This window comes from Periplaneta americana, chromosome 13, assembly GCF_040183065.1.
Source record: "Periplaneta americana isolate PAMFEO1 chromosome 13, P.americana_PAMFEO1_priV1, whole genome shotgun sequence".
Classification (NCBI taxonomy): Eukaryota; Metazoa; Arthropoda; class Insecta; order Blattodea; family Blattidae; genus Periplaneta; species Periplaneta americana.
In genome coordinates, this window is record NC_091129.1 from 49,156,044 (window position 1) to 49,175,010 (window position 18,967).

General features: G+C 35.6%; 1 protein-coding gene across 4 annotated transcripts in view; it reads left to right on the forward strand.

Moving 5' to 3' along the window:
* Phb2 (prohibitin 2) overlaps window positions 1-18,967 on the forward strand; it is a 181,031-nt gene that overhangs the window by 66,692 nt on the left and 95,372 nt on the right. For all 4 annotated transcript variants that reach the window (XM_069843130.1, XM_069843132.1, XM_069843133.1 and 1 more), the window contains exon 7: window positions 9,327-9,423. In XM_069843130.1, the coding sequence (XP_069699231.1) occupies window positions 9,327-9,423 (97 nt within the window). The remainder of the gene's footprint in view (window positions 1-9,326; window positions 9,424-18,967) is intronic.

An 18,967-nucleotide genomic window follows, 5' to 3' on the forward strand; every position in this document is an offset into this window, starting at 1 on the left:
TTCAAACTCAAATAAGAATAATGAACGGCACAAGTCAAAAACAGAAAGAGATGGAAAGGTTAAGATTTATGTTTTCAGGTTTCCCAGTGGTAGGTACTCTTTAGAACTGAACAGTTTTGGATTTGGTCAGTGTTATTTACATCATGTTGAGGATGTCTAGGGGTTACCAGTCTGGTCTAGTCTGGGTAACTACCTAGTTGAAGTCATGCTTTGAAGCCATACTGTTCAAATTCTGCGTGATCTGATTATCTGGTTAGGTTTTCCCCAACTGAAGCAAATGTCAGGCAATTCCATGCGAAGTCTTCGGACTCATTGCCAAAATATCATCTTGCTGTCATCAATTCTATTGGTGCTAATATTCCCAAAGTTGAAAGCATAGTTTCAAAAAAGAACAGGTTGGACTTGTAAAAATTGCAATTCTATGTTCCCTACATTGGCACTATCAGAAATAAACTATTTACTATTCTTTGTACAATTATTAATGTAACTGGAAGGTTAATAATATCAATCAGTTCAGTGCTCTGGCTAATACATAATAAGATAATTTATTTTAATTTTATGATGTGTATTTTAATTTTCTTTGTTTATTAGTAATATGTTCAATCATAAATTTAATCCATTTTGAATCTTGCTTACACTACTTTCAACACTTGAATATAAGTAATTGATTAACTAACGGACTTACTCGTGTTAATTATGTAAGTCTGTGCGGCTTACAGCTGTTTCGGTGCTTCATCACACCATCCTCAGAGTCTACTAGATCTCAGCGTCATCTCGAACTTCTCTGCCTGTTATGTGAGTGTGTTTGATTGTTGAAAGGTGTTGAAAAATGGAGTCAAATAGTGTGTGTGTACTGAAATTGATCTGTGTGTTGAGAATTTGATCGGGATGTGTTTTAGTGTATTTGTATATTTCGTATTATTCTAGTGTGTTGAATTTTTGGTTCTTGGGTTGTATGTGTAGGATTTCCATGTCCGCATTTATGTTATTGTATGTATGGTTAGCATTGGTTATGTGATCGGCGTATGTAGATAGTTGCGACAAGTTCTACATTGGACAGACAGGCAGATCATTCCAAACATGCTACAAAGAACACATTAAAGCAATAACCAGAGGACACAATACATCTACATATGCCGATCACATAACCAATGCTAACCATACATACAATAACATAAATGCGGACATGGAAATCCTACACATACAACCCAAGAACCAAAAACTCAACACACTAAAACAATACGAAATATACAAACACACTAAAACACATCCCGATCAAATTCTCAGCACACAGATCAATTTCAGTATACACACACACTCTTTGACTCCACTTTTCAACACCTTTCAACAATCAAACACACCCACATAACAGGCAGAGAAGTTCGAGATGACGCCGAGATCTAGTAGGCTCTGAGGATGGTGTGATGAAGCACCGAAACAGCTGTAAGCCGCACAGCCTTACATAATTAACATGAGTAAGTCTGTTAGTTAATCAGTTACTCATAAATTTAATATAATATGGCTTTGATGATGCTAATATAGCGAAAATGTTTGTCCAAAAAATATGTGATACTGTACATTAAGGTGCAATAAAAAGCATTCGCCTACTGATAAGTAAGACTGAGATATTTAATATGAAATTTTGTTTCAACAATATTTATCTGAACAGAAAAATGTATTTGAAAGGAAAAATATCTTTATAGCTTAGTTTCACTTTTGAGAGTCTTTCTTGTGTGAATAATGTGGAAAGATCTCTTCGACATTCTGATGTATTAAAATTGCCTTCATCCTTAAGTTTTTGGAAACAACATATTGCATTTTCCATACATCCAAATTCTTTCTCTTGATCTTTGTTTCAATCCCGAATTCTCGATTAGTAATAACTTGTAACCCATATTCGTCAAGACCATGATTGACTGCTCAGAGAATGATTTTGTGTGGTCATGCATCGAAATAAAAATGCAGGGTGCATTTGTCGCATAAAATGCTCTGCACATATTAGTCCCTGTTTACAGTCTTGTTTCCTCGCCTGTTCTCAGGTGCCTAACTGATCTGCCAAGAAAGGAAAATCTAACGTGCAGCTTCACATTCCCTTTTCTTTTCTTGAAACCAGCTGTCCCACACCCACTCTGTCTCCTACTGCATATTCAAGTGAATTGCCAATTCTCTTACTAGAATTGTATGAACAATATGTCATATGATGCCTGTATGACATAAAAAACAAAGATTACCACTGGGGCCCTAAAAATCTATGGAATATGCTCTTAAAAACTTGAAAATATGCCAATAAATATGCACTATTAAATTAAAAGAATTAATGTCCCTTGGCAGTAGACAAGACAAGTTAGTATTAATAATAATAAACTCACATTATTCCCTAGAGGTTGAAGCAGAAGTGGTCCCGCTGCCAGTGTTGACTGATGAATTGTAGTTCACAACCATCACTTTGCACAAATTTTCAACTGAAAAACTTCGTCTTTTGTCTCGCAAAACACTTTCATAACGTGTAAAACTTCTCTCCACGTCACAAGATGTTATTGGGGCATATTTAAATGATGTTAACTGCTCCACAGAGAGAGGCAAGTCTCTTGGTGTGACGGATGATTTTCCTTTGAATATCACAGATCTGTTTATAACCAGGATTTTTGAAATTACATAATTCACTTTCTCTTTCACTTTTTGTCCTATACTACCAGAACTTAGATTGCATATTGTTTTTTAAAAAACAGTAAGTAATTCATTTAAGGGAGATCCTATAACTTCCAGTGCACGTTATGTCTGTTAGTAAGAAAGAAAAATGGGCAGATATGAAAACAAGATTCTCTTCTAACCCAGTGCCTGACAGAATATTGTGCAATGTTCTATTGATGTAGCATCATTCGAGTCCAATGAATTAACAACCTCTTTGAGTATTTCTATGTGCTGAGCATAGTACAAAGCTGCATCCATCCATGTTCCCCATCAAGTTAACACTGGCGCAAGAGGAAGTAGGATATTAGGTGCTGTTGGTCTAAACAACTTGACTCTTGAAGGAGATTTAACAAAAAACTCTCTTTGTAGAGGCTACAAATCTATTTTCCAATTGGAAAGAATTACATATTGTCTCAGCAATGCATTGAATAGCATGTACCACACAAGTTATATGAATTAAGTTAGGAAAAACCATACAACTCCTTAAAATATTCCATATAGGCACTAAAATATTGAAATATGATGCATTTATCAAAATCACGAAAATATGCAGTTATATGCACCATAAAATCATTTTCAAATAACTGAAAATTCCATAATTCGTGCACATAATGTATAAGAACACATTTTTAATCCGTAAGAAAAAACATGGAAATGCATGAACTTCTGGGCCCTAATTATTACATTCACATTTGCGTGAAACGCAAAACAGTTTTGCAACAAATTTCCCGTGAAGTCGGAAAAGTGAGACTCGGAACTACTGTGACTGGAATAAAATCTAAAATAAAGACTTTGCAGTCACAGTACTCCAATGAGAAGCATTTAATAGAGAAGTCGAAGAAAAGTAGTTCAGGTGTTGATGATGAAGACAAAAAGGGAAATTCAAATGGCCTTCATGTCTGGAATAAGAAAACAAATGTCATGTGCACCAGCCACCCAGGACAGGTAGACCAGACCTAACTATATATTATAATTTAATAATGGTGTGATAATAATAATAATAATAATAATAATAATAATAATAATAATGTTGTGCCTCTGCCCTACCGAGCATTACTTTTGTCATGGTACTTCTGACACCAGTTTGTTGTGGCTGGTGCTACTGGTCACTGATATATTTAAGTTCTGACACCAAGATGTTGTGTTCAAGTTCTGGCACCAAGTTACTATGGCTCTACTTATCGAAGCACACACTATTTAAATCAGGATAATCAAAATGGTAATGGTCGAGCTATCATCTTAGATCGGTACTGCGTATTCAAGAACAGGATCACAGATTAGATCAGGCTCCAAGAATATTAGCTTAATCAAATCAAATAAGTCACTTCACTGGTTACTCTATAATATATTGTAAAACTTCTTGTATACATGGATTACACATTTAACTATGTCAAAAATATTTGCAAATCTCTAACAGGTCTAGTTAGATATATATTTCTAGTTACTTTACTTGACTTCACAAATAGAAGAGAATCTAGGGTATACCTACTTGGTATATACCTACTAAGTTACATGAGTTTAAATGAAAACGAAATGATAAAATAAAGCATAAGTTATATTTGAATGCAGTTGATTAAACAATGAAATAATATGGAAACTTCAGTACGTTAGCTTGGTTACATACAGATGCAGTTAGTTGAACAAACTTCGGAAATAATGCAAAATCATTTACAGAGTTTATCTATAAAGGCATTTGTTGCTTAATTACCATTCGGCTTGGATTGCTGAGTACTGGTAATAGTATTGCCCATCGAAATATCTCGTGAGGTAGTACCAGTCACAAACCTCGGAAAAATGCATTATGTCTAAGTAGTTGCGTTCAAAGTAGAACTTTGAAATATACACAGTTCACTAAGTTCCAAGCACTGATATTTCCTTCTTATAATACATGTGGTAAATTACTCTGACACTCAGTAGCAATTGGAAAATAATAGAATTATTTTCACTTACATAAAACGAATGTGGTAATGTGGACAGTCGTGGACTTCATATCTCCATTTTCTCTTTGTCGGCTTCTACTGCTCTCTACTCCTATGGCAACTGGGCTGATCTGGACTGATCTGACCACGCATCCGCAGAAGTCTTCGGTTTTGTTATATCGGTAGCGTCATAATACTATCCATGTCATGGGAAAAAGCAGGGCTACTACTGAGATGTATTTCGTATACGCCTGTCTTACCGTCGACGTAAATGCTAGATTTGCATTCATTTAACATACAGGAAAATGATGGGTTTCCCAGCGTCAGCAAGATTTCAATATGGATCTCAAAGCAAGAGAAGGCTATGGAATGATATAATCACGCACGCGACTTTTCAGCGCGTGGGAGATAAAAGCAGGGAAAGCTAGCATTGCATTTCCCTCGGTACACAGTTGACTTGACAGAGCGAGTCTTGACATCGGAATCGTCTTTCTGCTGGCGCATACAATTCATTGAGGACTTGTATATACATGGTGTTGTCCGTAAAACTTGCTATGAAACGACAATTGCCATGTATGACTACTGTAATTTCGATGGTTCCAAGGAAGAACAATGTAACTGACAAAATAAACTTTTTCAGTAGAATTAAAAATAACTTTGGATGGCTGTGAAAAATCAGGATTTTTCATTAGGCCTTTTTTCTTTGCATTACCATTATTGAAATTGATGTCTTACTCCATTGTAGTGATAACACTTTCTCTGAATCATTCCTTATATGCATATTGTTATTTGCAGTATTAAAAAGTTAACGTAAATTCCCGGTAAGAAAGTTGTATGTGACATACAATAGTATTGCTTGTGAAAGAAGGAGTGGTAATGTCACAGTTTACACTTAATAGAATTGTAACTACATAACTACAAACAGGAATGTACATACCGGTAAATATTTACAAAAAGTGTAGTAATTTGTTTTACAATGCCACTGAATTTAATGTTATTCATCACTGCCATGATAAATGCCATTAATATGGGGTGTATTTCGTCACAGTGATAGCAGATCGATGAATGATTTGCTTTGGGAGATGGGTAGTGGAGCAATGTAATCATATTTTAGATTTATATCCTTCTAAGTCCTGAGTCTGACTTTGTGTTGTATGTCAGTGCTACTGTATGTTCTTGTTCGTCAGTATGATTGTATTTTATGAATATTTTCTTGCTTAATTCAGGATCAATTTGAATTTGCTTCACTTTCATCAAAACACTTTTTCATTTTCTTCTGTCAAATTTCAGTTGTCCTTTTCATTGGCGATTAGAGACTTCAAGTTTTTAAAACCGGTTTGTGCCATTTAAGTTACCTCATAGGGTTTCCACTTGCTTTAGCCATTTTCACTAGCATTATCTGTTGTTCAGGAGTGAATACTGTTCGTCCTTTTTTTCTTCGTTCAATTAAAGGATGGATTGAATCTGCTTTATTCCATGTGTGACCTTCTTTCCGGGAATTTATCCTGAACAGACATAATACTATTGTCAAATACAATGTGTTATAGAAGTCCCTTATCATTATTTTCAGAAATATCTTGCTCTGGTGCCATTTCCATTTATTGCAGGTCAAAAATGTTATGTTTTATTTAACGACTCTCGCAACTGCAGAGGTTATATCAGCGTCGCCGGATGTGCCGGAATTTTGTCCCGCAGGAGTTCTTTTACATGCCAGTAAATCTACTGACATGAGCCTGTCGCATTTAAGCACACTTAAATGCCATCGACCTGGCCCGGGATCGAACCCGCAACCTTGGGCATAGAAGGCCAGCGCTATACCAACTCGCCAACCAGGTTGACTTGCAGGTCAATCTGTGATACAAAATGAAATGATAGAATCCATTGTTATATAGCAATTTTTTTCTTATGAAATTAGCAACATTCAAAAAGCAAATCATGATTGTATTAGTTGAAGTAATGCAATACAATATTATAGTTAATGTTGGGTTATTAGTAGGGAAAGTAAACGTTGGATCTGAGAGAATAATCTGAATCAAAATATTCGCCCTCAGACCCAAGTATGGAAAATGTCTTATAATAGGCTACTCTGGACATTTTAAATTTTTCATCTAAAAATAATTTTAAAAGTATAGAACTCATTTATAAGAATTTATTTAATTATAACTTAAAACCATTACAGAGCTAACTGAGCTTTAAAATAAAATGTCAAGACTGAGATGCAAGCTTGCAGTTACTAACAAATCTAGAATACAAGTAAACTGGAGATAGGTTTGTAATAACCGTGCCTTAATATTGCAACAGACCAGAGCCACATGGACCAATTGCTGAATTATATAGAATCTATGGACGTCCTATATTGTTGGTGCAAGGAGAACTTCTCTATTTTTAGTTATAAAATGTGGTCACACGATAGTTATTTGGATATTTTATTCTTAAGCTAAAGTTTTCAAAAACACACTATAGTAAGTAAAAACAAAATATAGCAAAATAAAACTTACCAGGAACATCTTCTGCATCTTTATAGATACACCTCTTTCGCAAACATCCTCACTTACTTCGCTCCATTGTAGCTTCTCTTTTGTCTCGTTTCACACAAAACTGACAACTTAGAATGAAATAAGATGACTGTAGGTCTACATGGTCCTGCGCTGTGGCAACATAGTATAAGGCATCCTGCCTAGGACTCGCGTTATGGAATGCGCCCTGGTTCGAGTCCTCATGGGGGAAGAAATTTTCTCATGAAATTATGGCCAGTGTATGGGACTGGTGCCCACCCAGCATCATGATGCACTTGGGGAGCTACGATAGGTAGCGAAATCCAGTTATTAAAGCCAGGGGGATCATTGTGTTAACCACATGATACCTACATTCTGGTTGGAGATCGTCCACATCTCCTTCGGCATGTGGACGTGAGGCCAGCAGCCGGGTGGTCTCATTAGTCAAGGTCCTTCGTGGGCTGTCGTGCCTCAGATTATTATAGGCCTGCATGTTGTTGCAGAATGCAGATACAGTACCTTTAAATTACATACACTGATTCAATTATTCATTCATTTCATACAGTGAAGACTATGGTAACTATGTCACTGACAGTAATTTTAACAGGACATTATTGCGAAAGGAGACAGTCGACAAATTCTTAAGTGAGATGCAATATTATTCTACGTATAAAATGTATCAATGTTGGTTACAATATTTCAATATTGCGCGATTACTGCCCAAATATCCAGCCGATTTTAATCATTTATTCCACAGATGGTATCTTATGAAACCTTCAGGTCTATGATTAAAACTCACATTCTTCAAAATGTCAGTTACATTGTTATTCCTAGGAACCATCGATTTATCCCTTAAATTAGCGGGGCACAATAATAATAATAATAATAATAATAATAATTTGTGTTATCATTAATCATTGAACAGTTCCTTATATCATTCACTTTATGATTCCTTCAATGATAAAAATAAATCTCCATAGGCTGCCTTCAAGTATTCTCCTTTCAAAGAACTTTATATAACTTCACATATACATAGTATTTCTTTGCTCAGAAAGGATTTGAACAAAAGTGTTTCATGTTACAACCTCTGGTATGATTTATGGTAGCTGGAAATCTTAATGTAGCACAAAACTTTTCATTAGGCGAAATTACCTTCCTCATATATGTGTCTTGCTTTTCAAGTGTTATTCATGGAACTGAGAAGTTTATTAAAATTACTTTCACACATTCTCAAATAGTTCCTGGATGTTAAGACATCCCCTAAACGCAATTCATTATTTAAAAATTGGAAACTGTTTACTTCTTCCCTCCCTTTCCTCCATGATTTTATCCAACAAGATCGCTTCATTTTTGAGCTAGTTGCTGCAACCCTAGATCATATATGTAACATAACTTCTTGCTACGTTAAAATCGACAGAACAACTGCCAGGATCGCCACCCATCCGCCGTAAACGAACACGAGATGGCAGCACAGTCGCTAATGCAATTCAAATTGGAATTACGACGTGACTCCTTATGTAACAACTAGTTGGCAGCGTAGTAAACCTGACAAAAGTTGTTAACCTCGAAGCCTGTAAGCCCGACATATCTGTTACATATATGATCTAGGCTGCAACTAACAATGTCACTGCTGAAGCAGCAAAGAAAGCCGCTTGTTCTTCAGCCATGATGAGACACAAGCAGACTGTAGGGCTCTTCGGAGTGACATGCTGATGACAACAGAAACAGATGTGCACGCCAGTTATTTGAGGAACATTCAGTCAACACATTCCTGACAGGAAAGGAATTGAGCACAATTCTTTCTTGATGACTGACTTGGAGAAAAAATGAAATGTGCATGCTCAGAGAATCAGGTGAGAAAACAAGACTGTGTAAACAGGGACTTAGAACAGAATAGATTGTGTCTGGCTGTAACCTTAGACTCTGTTGTATCTTTTTAGTAAATCACCTTTCACAGCTGTATGAGGGTATTTAAACTTTTATAAATGAGCACAATCACACACTCACTTGTGCATATTAACAGTAATTTGCTATCTGGAAGAAAACAGAATTGATCATATGAATATGTGGGTAAATATGGCTGGAGCATTATGTTAACCATTCTCTATTCCTTGTGTCAAGTGTAAGAAAACATGGGACCTCTGTTTCTTGTCCTTAATAAGCATATATGGCACATTTGTTGGTATATTTCTATATTGCTATTAAACCGTTTATGTTACAGATTGCAAATTCACAGAACAGGGTGTTCCTCAGTGGCAGCAGCCTGATGCTGAACATCAATGACTCCACATTTGACGACTTGAGTGAGAAGTTGAAAAGTAAGAAGTAGAAAGCTGTAGCATTAGTTTGAGTGTAGATATGTCAAGCAAGTAGCACACAACTGCAAGCTCCACAAAACATGCAGTGTTGTTATGAGTTAATGTTAAATTTTATTTCATCTGAACATAGGCAGAAGGAAGTGTCAGGGAATACTTAGAAGTCAGCAGTCAGTGAGTGAGCTATAGCAGTCAGATTGTGTTGAACATTAGGTATAGTTCAACGAAATAATATGATAATTTGAACGACCATAAAGCAGGGAAAATTATGAACGAGTTTTTGGTAGAAGTTTGGGAATTAAACACTTAATTTAAAATTATAGAACTTGTATAAAATTTAGGAGCATTTACATGGGTTTTGCACTGTATGTATGTAGTCTTGATTATATAATATGGTGAATAAGTGCTTTCTATTCTGCAAAGGTTTATAATGTAGCATAGCTATGGTATTCTGATTTTTTACCTTGAGTTATTTTTTATACACATGTACAAAATGTATTACAGTAGAATCCCTCATTTGGCAACTAAACGATGTTAGTGTGTGTGTGTGTCTATACACACACACACACACACACACACACACACATACTGAGAATGATGTTATCACAAAATGCCGATGTTAGTGTGACACTTTTGGGAGCACAAACAACCATTACATGAGTAATATGTACTTTTTTGTCTTCTTGACAAATGACGGAACAGCTGATTCATTGTCTCAGTCCCTAAAGCTTCTTAAATAAACAGAAATAAACAGATAGGTAGGTTTGGAAACAGCAGTTGCAAGATGATGGCACCTCTACACGATTATACTAATATGTCTTTAAATAACTTATAAAATTATTTTTCAATTAACCAGCAAAATGGGTTTTTCTGTGTCATGTAGTTGCCGGATATGAGAGATTCTACTGTATTTATGTTGAGACAATTAATTTAAACTGGAAAAATAACGTACAATGCCAAATGTCTTTCTTGTAGGCTATGGTCATTGAGAACTTGAGGTTATGATGAAATGAATGTTTCTTCCTATAGAACAGCGAAATTTGAGACAGATTTACAATTTATAATCCTTAATGTAGAAGGTGCTCATTATTGCATTTTATTCGTTGGAATAGTTGCAGTATACTTCACCGTAAGATGTTTCAAATGAACAGCCATTAAAGTATGCAAATAAAATTTGAAAGAAGGGATCCTGATTATTCTCTTGAACACATTTATTTCACCTCCACAGATGCTCATTTTATTACATTGGACTTCTGAAAATTAAATCAAAGCCAATTATTAAATCTGTAGTGCTCGGGAAAAGTGACATAAGTCAGTTTCCACAAACCTTTTTTGATAATTTATTGACAACTTACGGAACATCTGTTTGCTTGGAAAAAAATACGTAGGTATTCCTCCCATTACAATAATTCATACAGAAAAAAATCAAATCGACATAAACCAGTGTAAGTTGTCAATAAATTATTAAAAAAGGTTTGTGAAAACCGACTTACGTCACTTTTCCCAGGCACTTCAGAAATGTAGCTCAAAATTGTACCCCCAGGTGACGGAATTCTAGGTTAATTGCAGTTGAATGCAAGAATTTGTCACTATTCACCTTGGAATACAATGCCAACTGTTTAAGCTCTTTTAATGCTCAAATATTTAAGAGCTGGGACCACTGCTTCCCTCCTGTCAATGTGTCCAGTAAATACAAGGTTAATTCCGTGTTAGGTCAAAACAAAAGGATGTCATATTGACCTTAGTGCTGTTGCTGATCTTTAGAATTAATGCAGTGATGATGATATTGGTGGTTCCATGTACCCCATTTTTGTAACATCTGTGTTTCTGGATCTTACTTGGTGAGTCAATTTGACCTTCCAAAAGTTCGTGAGGAAAGTAGATTATGTTTGTTAGCTGAGTGACCTCTTATATAAATCCTCCTAAACTATCACTGTGATCAGAATATGTGCAGTGGGCTGTAAGAAGTCATTAAAAATAAGTGTGCAAGATTTTCATTTCGCAAATTCTATGCCGAAAGTATATTTGCTGTTTATTGATATTCTAGTAAGATGTTTGGTGTGGTAAACTTCGAAACAATCTGGAAAATGTAGGACCAAACCACATTTCTTGCATTGCGAGGTAAATACCTTGCTTTGTATGCCATTACTAGCACACACCACACACTCTTTAGCCACATTTTTCTTCATTTCTTTGTTGGAGGAATTAGCATGGGGAAATGGGACTGCAGTCTTAGGGGAAAGTAGAACTTGCATATGGTTCCCCTGGTAGCACCACTGCTCCTAACAATTGCTTCGCTATCTCAACTCTAAAATCTATGTAGAAATGTTTTCTTTTACTCGAAATTTTATTGTACTCCACATAAGAATTGAAACTGCACATGTTAAACAGGTAAAAAATAAAAGTATACATATATATATATACTCCTTCACTATTCATTGCATTATGGAGAAAAGTGCAGGTCAGCTCTTCCTCTTAACATCTGGTACTTGTGACTAAACTCAGGTTTATTTATTACCTCCATAAGAACTTCTTTCGTTTTGACAATTTATCTGTTTCCTTTAGATTTTTAGTGCTTTGAGGACAAGAAATAAACATTTTTTATTATTTATTTATTATTTATTTAAATTTAAATATACAGAATAAAGAATTAATTACAAACAAACAAGAGAAATAGAAATAAAATAATACAAACAATATAAAACAGGAGATACAGTAGTATTAACAAAATTTGAGACCGAATGAGCAGCACTCGTGTTCGGTCGCAGTTCAGATATAAGGTATCCTTATTGTCTTTCCATTTCACACACAAAATACTATTTCCTGACCATTACACATATTCTTCTCTCTTCAGCTTCATTGTTTTCATGTTAGGGAACATGTCTCTTTTAGTTTGTTGTGCTGTTTCTGTTGTGTTTTCTGTTATTTAGTTTCTGAAGTAAATCAGGTCACATGTACCTATTATATAAAAATATTTCGTCAAAAGAAGATGTTTACACACATACTCATGACAACATTCACACTGACTGGGGGCAGAGATTCACAAAATCATTAGCCTACCTGTCTAGATTCTGGGGCAAATCGCAATATAGCGAACGTAGAAGCTTCACCCACGACCCCTTCCACTTTTCCCCTACTAGCTCATCAGACACTCTACGTGATAGGCGAGTGTTGTGTCGAATGCACATTTCATGTGGGTGGGGATAAGTTCCCCTACTGGCGTTCGCTATATTGCGATTTATCCTGATTCTGAAATAGTTACAGAACCTCGACTGTGACTCACAGATTTTGTGTATCTTTATTACAAAATAATAATAATAATAATAATAATAATAATACTCCGAGGCATGACAGCCCATTAATGGCCATGACCGACCAGCTGGCTGCTGGTATCATGTCCACATGCTGAGGCAGAGGTGGACGATCATTCAACCAGAATGGAAGTATCATGTGGTTAGCACAATGATCCCCCCAGCTGTTATAGCTGACTTTCGTAACCGGATTTCGTTACCTATCGTAGCTCTCCAAGTGCATCACAATGCTGGGTAGGCATTGGTCCCATATACTGGCCAAAATTTCATGAGAAAATTTCTTCTCCATAAGGACTCGAACCAGGACACATTCTGTAATGCGAGTCCTAGACAGGATGCCTTAGGCCACGGCGTGGGACTTTTACAAAATGGGAAAGCTTAAATTGGTTGCATTGCATATACAAGAATTTCATCAAACTCTCGTGCAATGCAGTGTTTTCACCGCAAAAAATATAATTCCGAAATTTTTTTAGTGTTTTCAGTTGTGGGCCTCAATTTTTGCACTTTATCATTTTTGTTTTCATCATCAGCAAAATGAAGAATCGTGGAGATGAATAAAATTTTTTCTCTGCCCATTATTTCTCCATAAATCTCTTTCACTGTGCCATTTTTTGCTGCAGTACAAATGAATTCGCGATTTTTTCACCTGTGATGCTAAATTATGGAAGCATAATAAGCCTTTAGTTAATTGGCAGTAATGAACTCTTAGAGTCATAGAAACCTATGACTCTAAAGAAAACAGATAAATTGAACACCCTACACGCTGAAAGGAGTCATAGCGGACCAACATGGTTCAAATCCTTGAAGTTGATGATAAGGAAGCACTTTTCATCATTCTTATGATTTTTGTTTTGGGAGCTATCAGTTGCTTCATGACAAAGTGATTAGTCTCTTTAGAAAGGGTGCAAAGAAATATAGTTCCAGGAATTCTAAAAAATCCTTAGATTTCAGATAACAAAGCTGATTAGAATTTTTCTGTTATAATTTCAACAACTGAATAGACCACAGTGAACTATAGTGGACTTTATGTTGTCAGCAAACAGCTGGATACATTAAGAAGATTGATTGATAATTTCAAAGACGCCACTATGTTTGAAAGAGTATATAACTTGTATTTTGAGTTGTTGTCCATACTCGATCACAAATTATGTACAAATTGCACTCTTGGCAGACATAGCTGTGTCACTTGCATGCACAGTTATCATCAGAATCTTCATATTTATCAGAGTTTATAACATTATTTATACATTATCTTCATCTGAACTTTCACTTTCGTCATTCAGTATACTATCTAGCAACTTTCAAGCTCTCACGTGGTCACATGCAATACACAATTCACACAACACTATAGACTAACCCTACTCATAAAAAATGAATGAATAAATAAATAGAAAGTAGAAAAAATGTTGTAAGTATGAACGTGACAGGTCTTGGAGGGTGAGAGAAACTATTTTTGTCGACACATTTTTCTTGAACTTAAAAATGTAGATGGGTAACATCTATAACTAAGAACCATACTCTAAATATTGATATAGAAACTTGCACTCAACAGTTGCACATTGTGTTAAACAGCCATGCAAGCACAGCTGGGCAAATGAGACACTTGGGATTACATTGTATCTTTATTATATAAGACATCTTGAGTGGAGAATATTGTTGTTGTTGTTTGCTAATGCTGAATGAAATCATTAATTCTCTCACTCTCTAGTATTTTTTACTCGAGGACGCCAAGTTGATAGTGGCTGGGCAGTGTTGAAGATGATTTTGATCCATTTCCTCTTGAAGATCACATAAGGGGCAGAGTGGTGAAGGAGATATTCCAATCCTGTGGAGATGCTTGGCCAAGCAGTTATGGCCCGTAAACAGTTTAAAAATTGCAACTTCATTCTTCCTTGGGTATCCAGGGATGTTTTGAGTTGAGACAGATTTCCACCTTTTATTTTTGGAATTTGGAGATGATTTACTATAATTTTGTTGTATTGTGAAGTAATTATTCTTTTTGTTGTATAATAGGATAATTGTATAGCAGGTTTTTGAATAGTATCACAGCCCTTTTTGGCAAGATAATCAGCAGCGTCATTGCCAGTCAATCCACAGTGTGCTGGTTTCCATTGAAAAGCTATTTTTTTTTCTTTAGGTTGTTCAGGTGAAATAGGCATTTCCAGCACTCAAGAATTTGTTGACTTTTTGGTGTTAAAGTGGATGTTATAGCTAAAATGGCTGCTTTTGAGTCAGAAAGAATTACTGCTTGCTGGAATTGAGCTATTCTCTATAGAAAATTTTGAAGTGTCGTACATATGACCTCGACTTTTCCATCAAAATTTGTAGTACCAAATTCAAGGGGTTTGTAAAAGGAGAACAGATGGCATGTAGCTCCAGCACCTGCTCTGATTTGATTTGTAGCAAGGAACTGTCAGTAAAAATATAGAGCCATTGTTGTTCTGGGAATCTTGTATGGATTGTTTCTAAGGCTAATAATTTCAATATGTCTTTCGGAGTGTCATCTTTTTTGACATCCTCCAGTAGATCTGTATAATGTTCAATGTCTAGCATTTGTAATGGGTTTACTTTAAGGAATAGATTTTCTTTGTTAGGAGGAAGAGTTATCACCTTGCCATGGTGGGGGGGGGGCTTAGTATCCAATGAACCAGACAACCAAATCAGGAAAGTTTGACATTTCTAACTTGCTGGTTGGTAAGAGGTGAGGAGAAGCTAATAGTCCCAACGTGGGAAGAGGACGACCAACACCTCCGTACAGAAGTACCACGACAATTATTGACATGCTGACCCATCATGGCATGTGAGGTGTCCCCTCGCTGGTAAACAGGGGAAAAGATCGGTGGACTTAACATTGATAATCCTTCTGACTAGGTCGAATGAACCTGCCAACCAACGGGTGTGGCCCTCCAAACATTTGGGGGGTCGTGAATGAGCAAAGCAACTGCCAAAGCAGAAAAATATGGTGCTCAATCTAAAAGGTTACATTTCTGCTAAACTAGCACTCCAGTTTTAATGATGAATGGAGTGGAAAATACACACTCTTCTTTTATTACAGTATAATACAGGGGAAGACAGCAATATGCTCTCTTGTTCCAGTACCTTGCACTTCTTATCACTGTACACTGCATGAGTGAGTTAAGAGCATTGTAGGGGTAGTGGTTGAGGGTGAGTTGACAAGGTCATGAAACACTGTAGATGTGGTTCTTGAGGAAGGGATGAGGACAAGTCCATGTGCGGATCTAAAGACACACGAATCTAATAACTGAGAATACGACTTGCATAAATGTTGTCCAGGAGATTAAAATTATAACTCAAACTGTAAAATGTAAGCATTCAAGTTAATCCAGACGGGACACAAAATTAATTGTGAAGAAACCGAAGTTATATAACGGATAACTAATAAGTATGATTAAATTATAATAGTGCTCTTTTTAGAAATAAACTGGGACACATATTTTTATTCGAGTAAATCTGAGCATGTAATTATATACAGTACATAATATTATTCACAGCAATACTGAAATAATATATTCTTTGCAAAAACAAACAAATAAAATAAAACCATTAATCTCTCAGAATTAAAATAAACATTATTTTCTGTTTCAAGAAAGTGTGATCATTAAACATTAATACCAGTATACCAGATGAACTCAATTATGATTTCTGGATTTTTGAATTCTCATTGTCTTTTAAGACAAGCTTAGGCCCGGTTGCAGAAACGCAAATCAAATCAGTCCCTGATCGCCAATCAGTTGATGTCTGATTTATTTGATTGTTCATTGCGTTGCACAAACGTGAATCTCCAATCAACTTGTTTCAATTTACTAATTGCTGATTTGAGAAAGAAATACATTTGACAACAGCGCTATTTAGCAACCACAGCCAATTTGATGCTCTTTAAAAGACGTGAAACGAATGCATCAAGTGGGCGGTGACTAGGAAAACAAGTGAATGTTTTGCTGTTTTGTTGCTTTTTGTAGAAAGGAAACAGGCGGATTCTATTTGTATATAGACTACAATATAGTGAAAAAAATGAAGCAAAAAAAAAAAAAAACGTGAGGGGGCTTCTGTTGTGGGATTTGCTAGGGGAGTCGACAAGAAATTGGAATATGCATAGCCTCCATAACCCAAAATGATTCCATTTCCCATCTCTCTGTTTACAAATGGAGCTCGTAACCTACTTATTAAAAATATTGTGTTGTCATGTGTAGAACCCTGCCAACGGGCTACAACATTCCAGAATTTCAATGATGGTGTAGACTACATATTGCCTGTATATTCACAGAAAAGAAACCTTTTCTATTTCGATAAAGTTCGGCATCATTTCAACTAGGTGATTGGATGGGGATGTGAGCAGTCTTTACAACCAATATTAGGCTACTCTTGGAAATCCTGACATGGCTGAAAATTCTCTCTGGATTTCAAATCGTTCCCTGCTTGAAGTTTGGGGATTTATGAGACCCTGCCATAACAAAGCAATTTCATAAGTAACATTCCTAACTAGCCTACTCGGCAAATAGTTGATTTGTGGACCCTAAAAAGATAACCCAAGACCGCCTCAAAAATTCCAACAGCATAAAATCTCAGCATTATTAGAACTTGGTTCATAGGAGAAAGTGGAAGGTTTCGATTTGTCTGTCTGCATATATTTGAGTAGCTTAATATCAAAGACGGACATCTGACCTCAATCAAAATTTAGATAGCTGTGGTTTTTTATACAATTTTTCATGCTATTTCCAGTTGTAGTGAAACCATATGCAAACTCTATAACACTATATTTATAAAATAAATTGTGTTAAATATTACAAAGAACACTGTGAATTAAAAAATTGCCTCTAGATCGAAACTATGGAGACGACAGATGTCCGTCTTTGATATTAAGCTACTCATTTGTTTCAATTTTTGAAAGTAACAAAACACATGAATCCTTACTTAACCTAAATCTTTGCTCAAATTCTCTATCATTATATATAAAAACAATTCATGTCTATCACGGAAACGCCTTCTTCTTAATAATATTTTTTTCATTCTAAAATTTCTTCATCAGAAGAATCCATTATGTCGAAAACAATATTGTTATGCTATAACTATTTACTATATACATTACAGTAACTGCATTATAAACAGAACAACATAAATAGCCTACTTGATCGATGATCAGTGACTTAACCAGCAAAAATCTGTTGATCAAATCTGATGGAAGACTGATCTCCGATCAAACACTGATTGTTCTTTCTGCAACAGAAATAGAACTGATGGCCAATCAAACCCTCCTTGATTGCCAATCATATTTTGATCGATGTTTCTGCAACCGGGCCTTATACTTTCAAAACCTTCTAGAAGATTTGGATATCTTTCCTCTGCACCCATTACAATAACAGCTTTAGCAAAATCCCCATCAGTATGCCTTAGCTTTTTTTTGCTATATATAGAGCAGTTTTGAAGTGCAAGCAAACATAAGATTCACTAATTTGATGAACAGCAGTCTCCTTTAACTGTTTTCTTATCTCCCTGATATTTGTCATATTCACTTATGTAGCACAAAGAATTATGCTATTGCAGATTAAACGTTTTAGCACATTGCATTTCCTTGCCACAAACTAAACATTTTGCATCTTCACCACACGACACAAAAAGAAAAAAGGTTCATTCATATTAACAAGAAACTAGGTACGCTCTGGCTAGAAGCCATCACAAAGATCTGTTTACTTTCGAAGCTTATAATGACTGAACACTCGCAATGTCTTTACACTGAATTCCTCATACTGTACCGTAACCTGCTACACCTGCACTCAGAAGATATCACTAGTTGTACAAGCCTCGCTGCACATACGAAACAAGTAGATTGAGTTGTTTAGGACTGGTTTAGTATATTCGATCTCTCTTCTTGTGTTTTTATGTTTTAACTCATAAACAGTATTTGTGTGAAGAGAAATTGAGGACCTTTTTGCAAAACTTGCTAACTGAAAAAAAACTAAATTTTACAGGAGAGACAAAACACTATAGTAAGCAACTTTTGCTGTATCTCTCACTTATAGCAGAAAGCAAGTTTTGAAAAAACGATGACACTTTGACACACTACAATAAAGAGAAATAACCCAATTTTACTAGACACTTTGAACATCATGTAGAGGCCTGCCTTATGTTAACAAATCCATCAAAATCTCAGTTTTGCAAATTTTGCAGTTAGCAAGTTTTGCAAAAATGGTCCTCAGTTCTATTTTGTCTTACTTTAG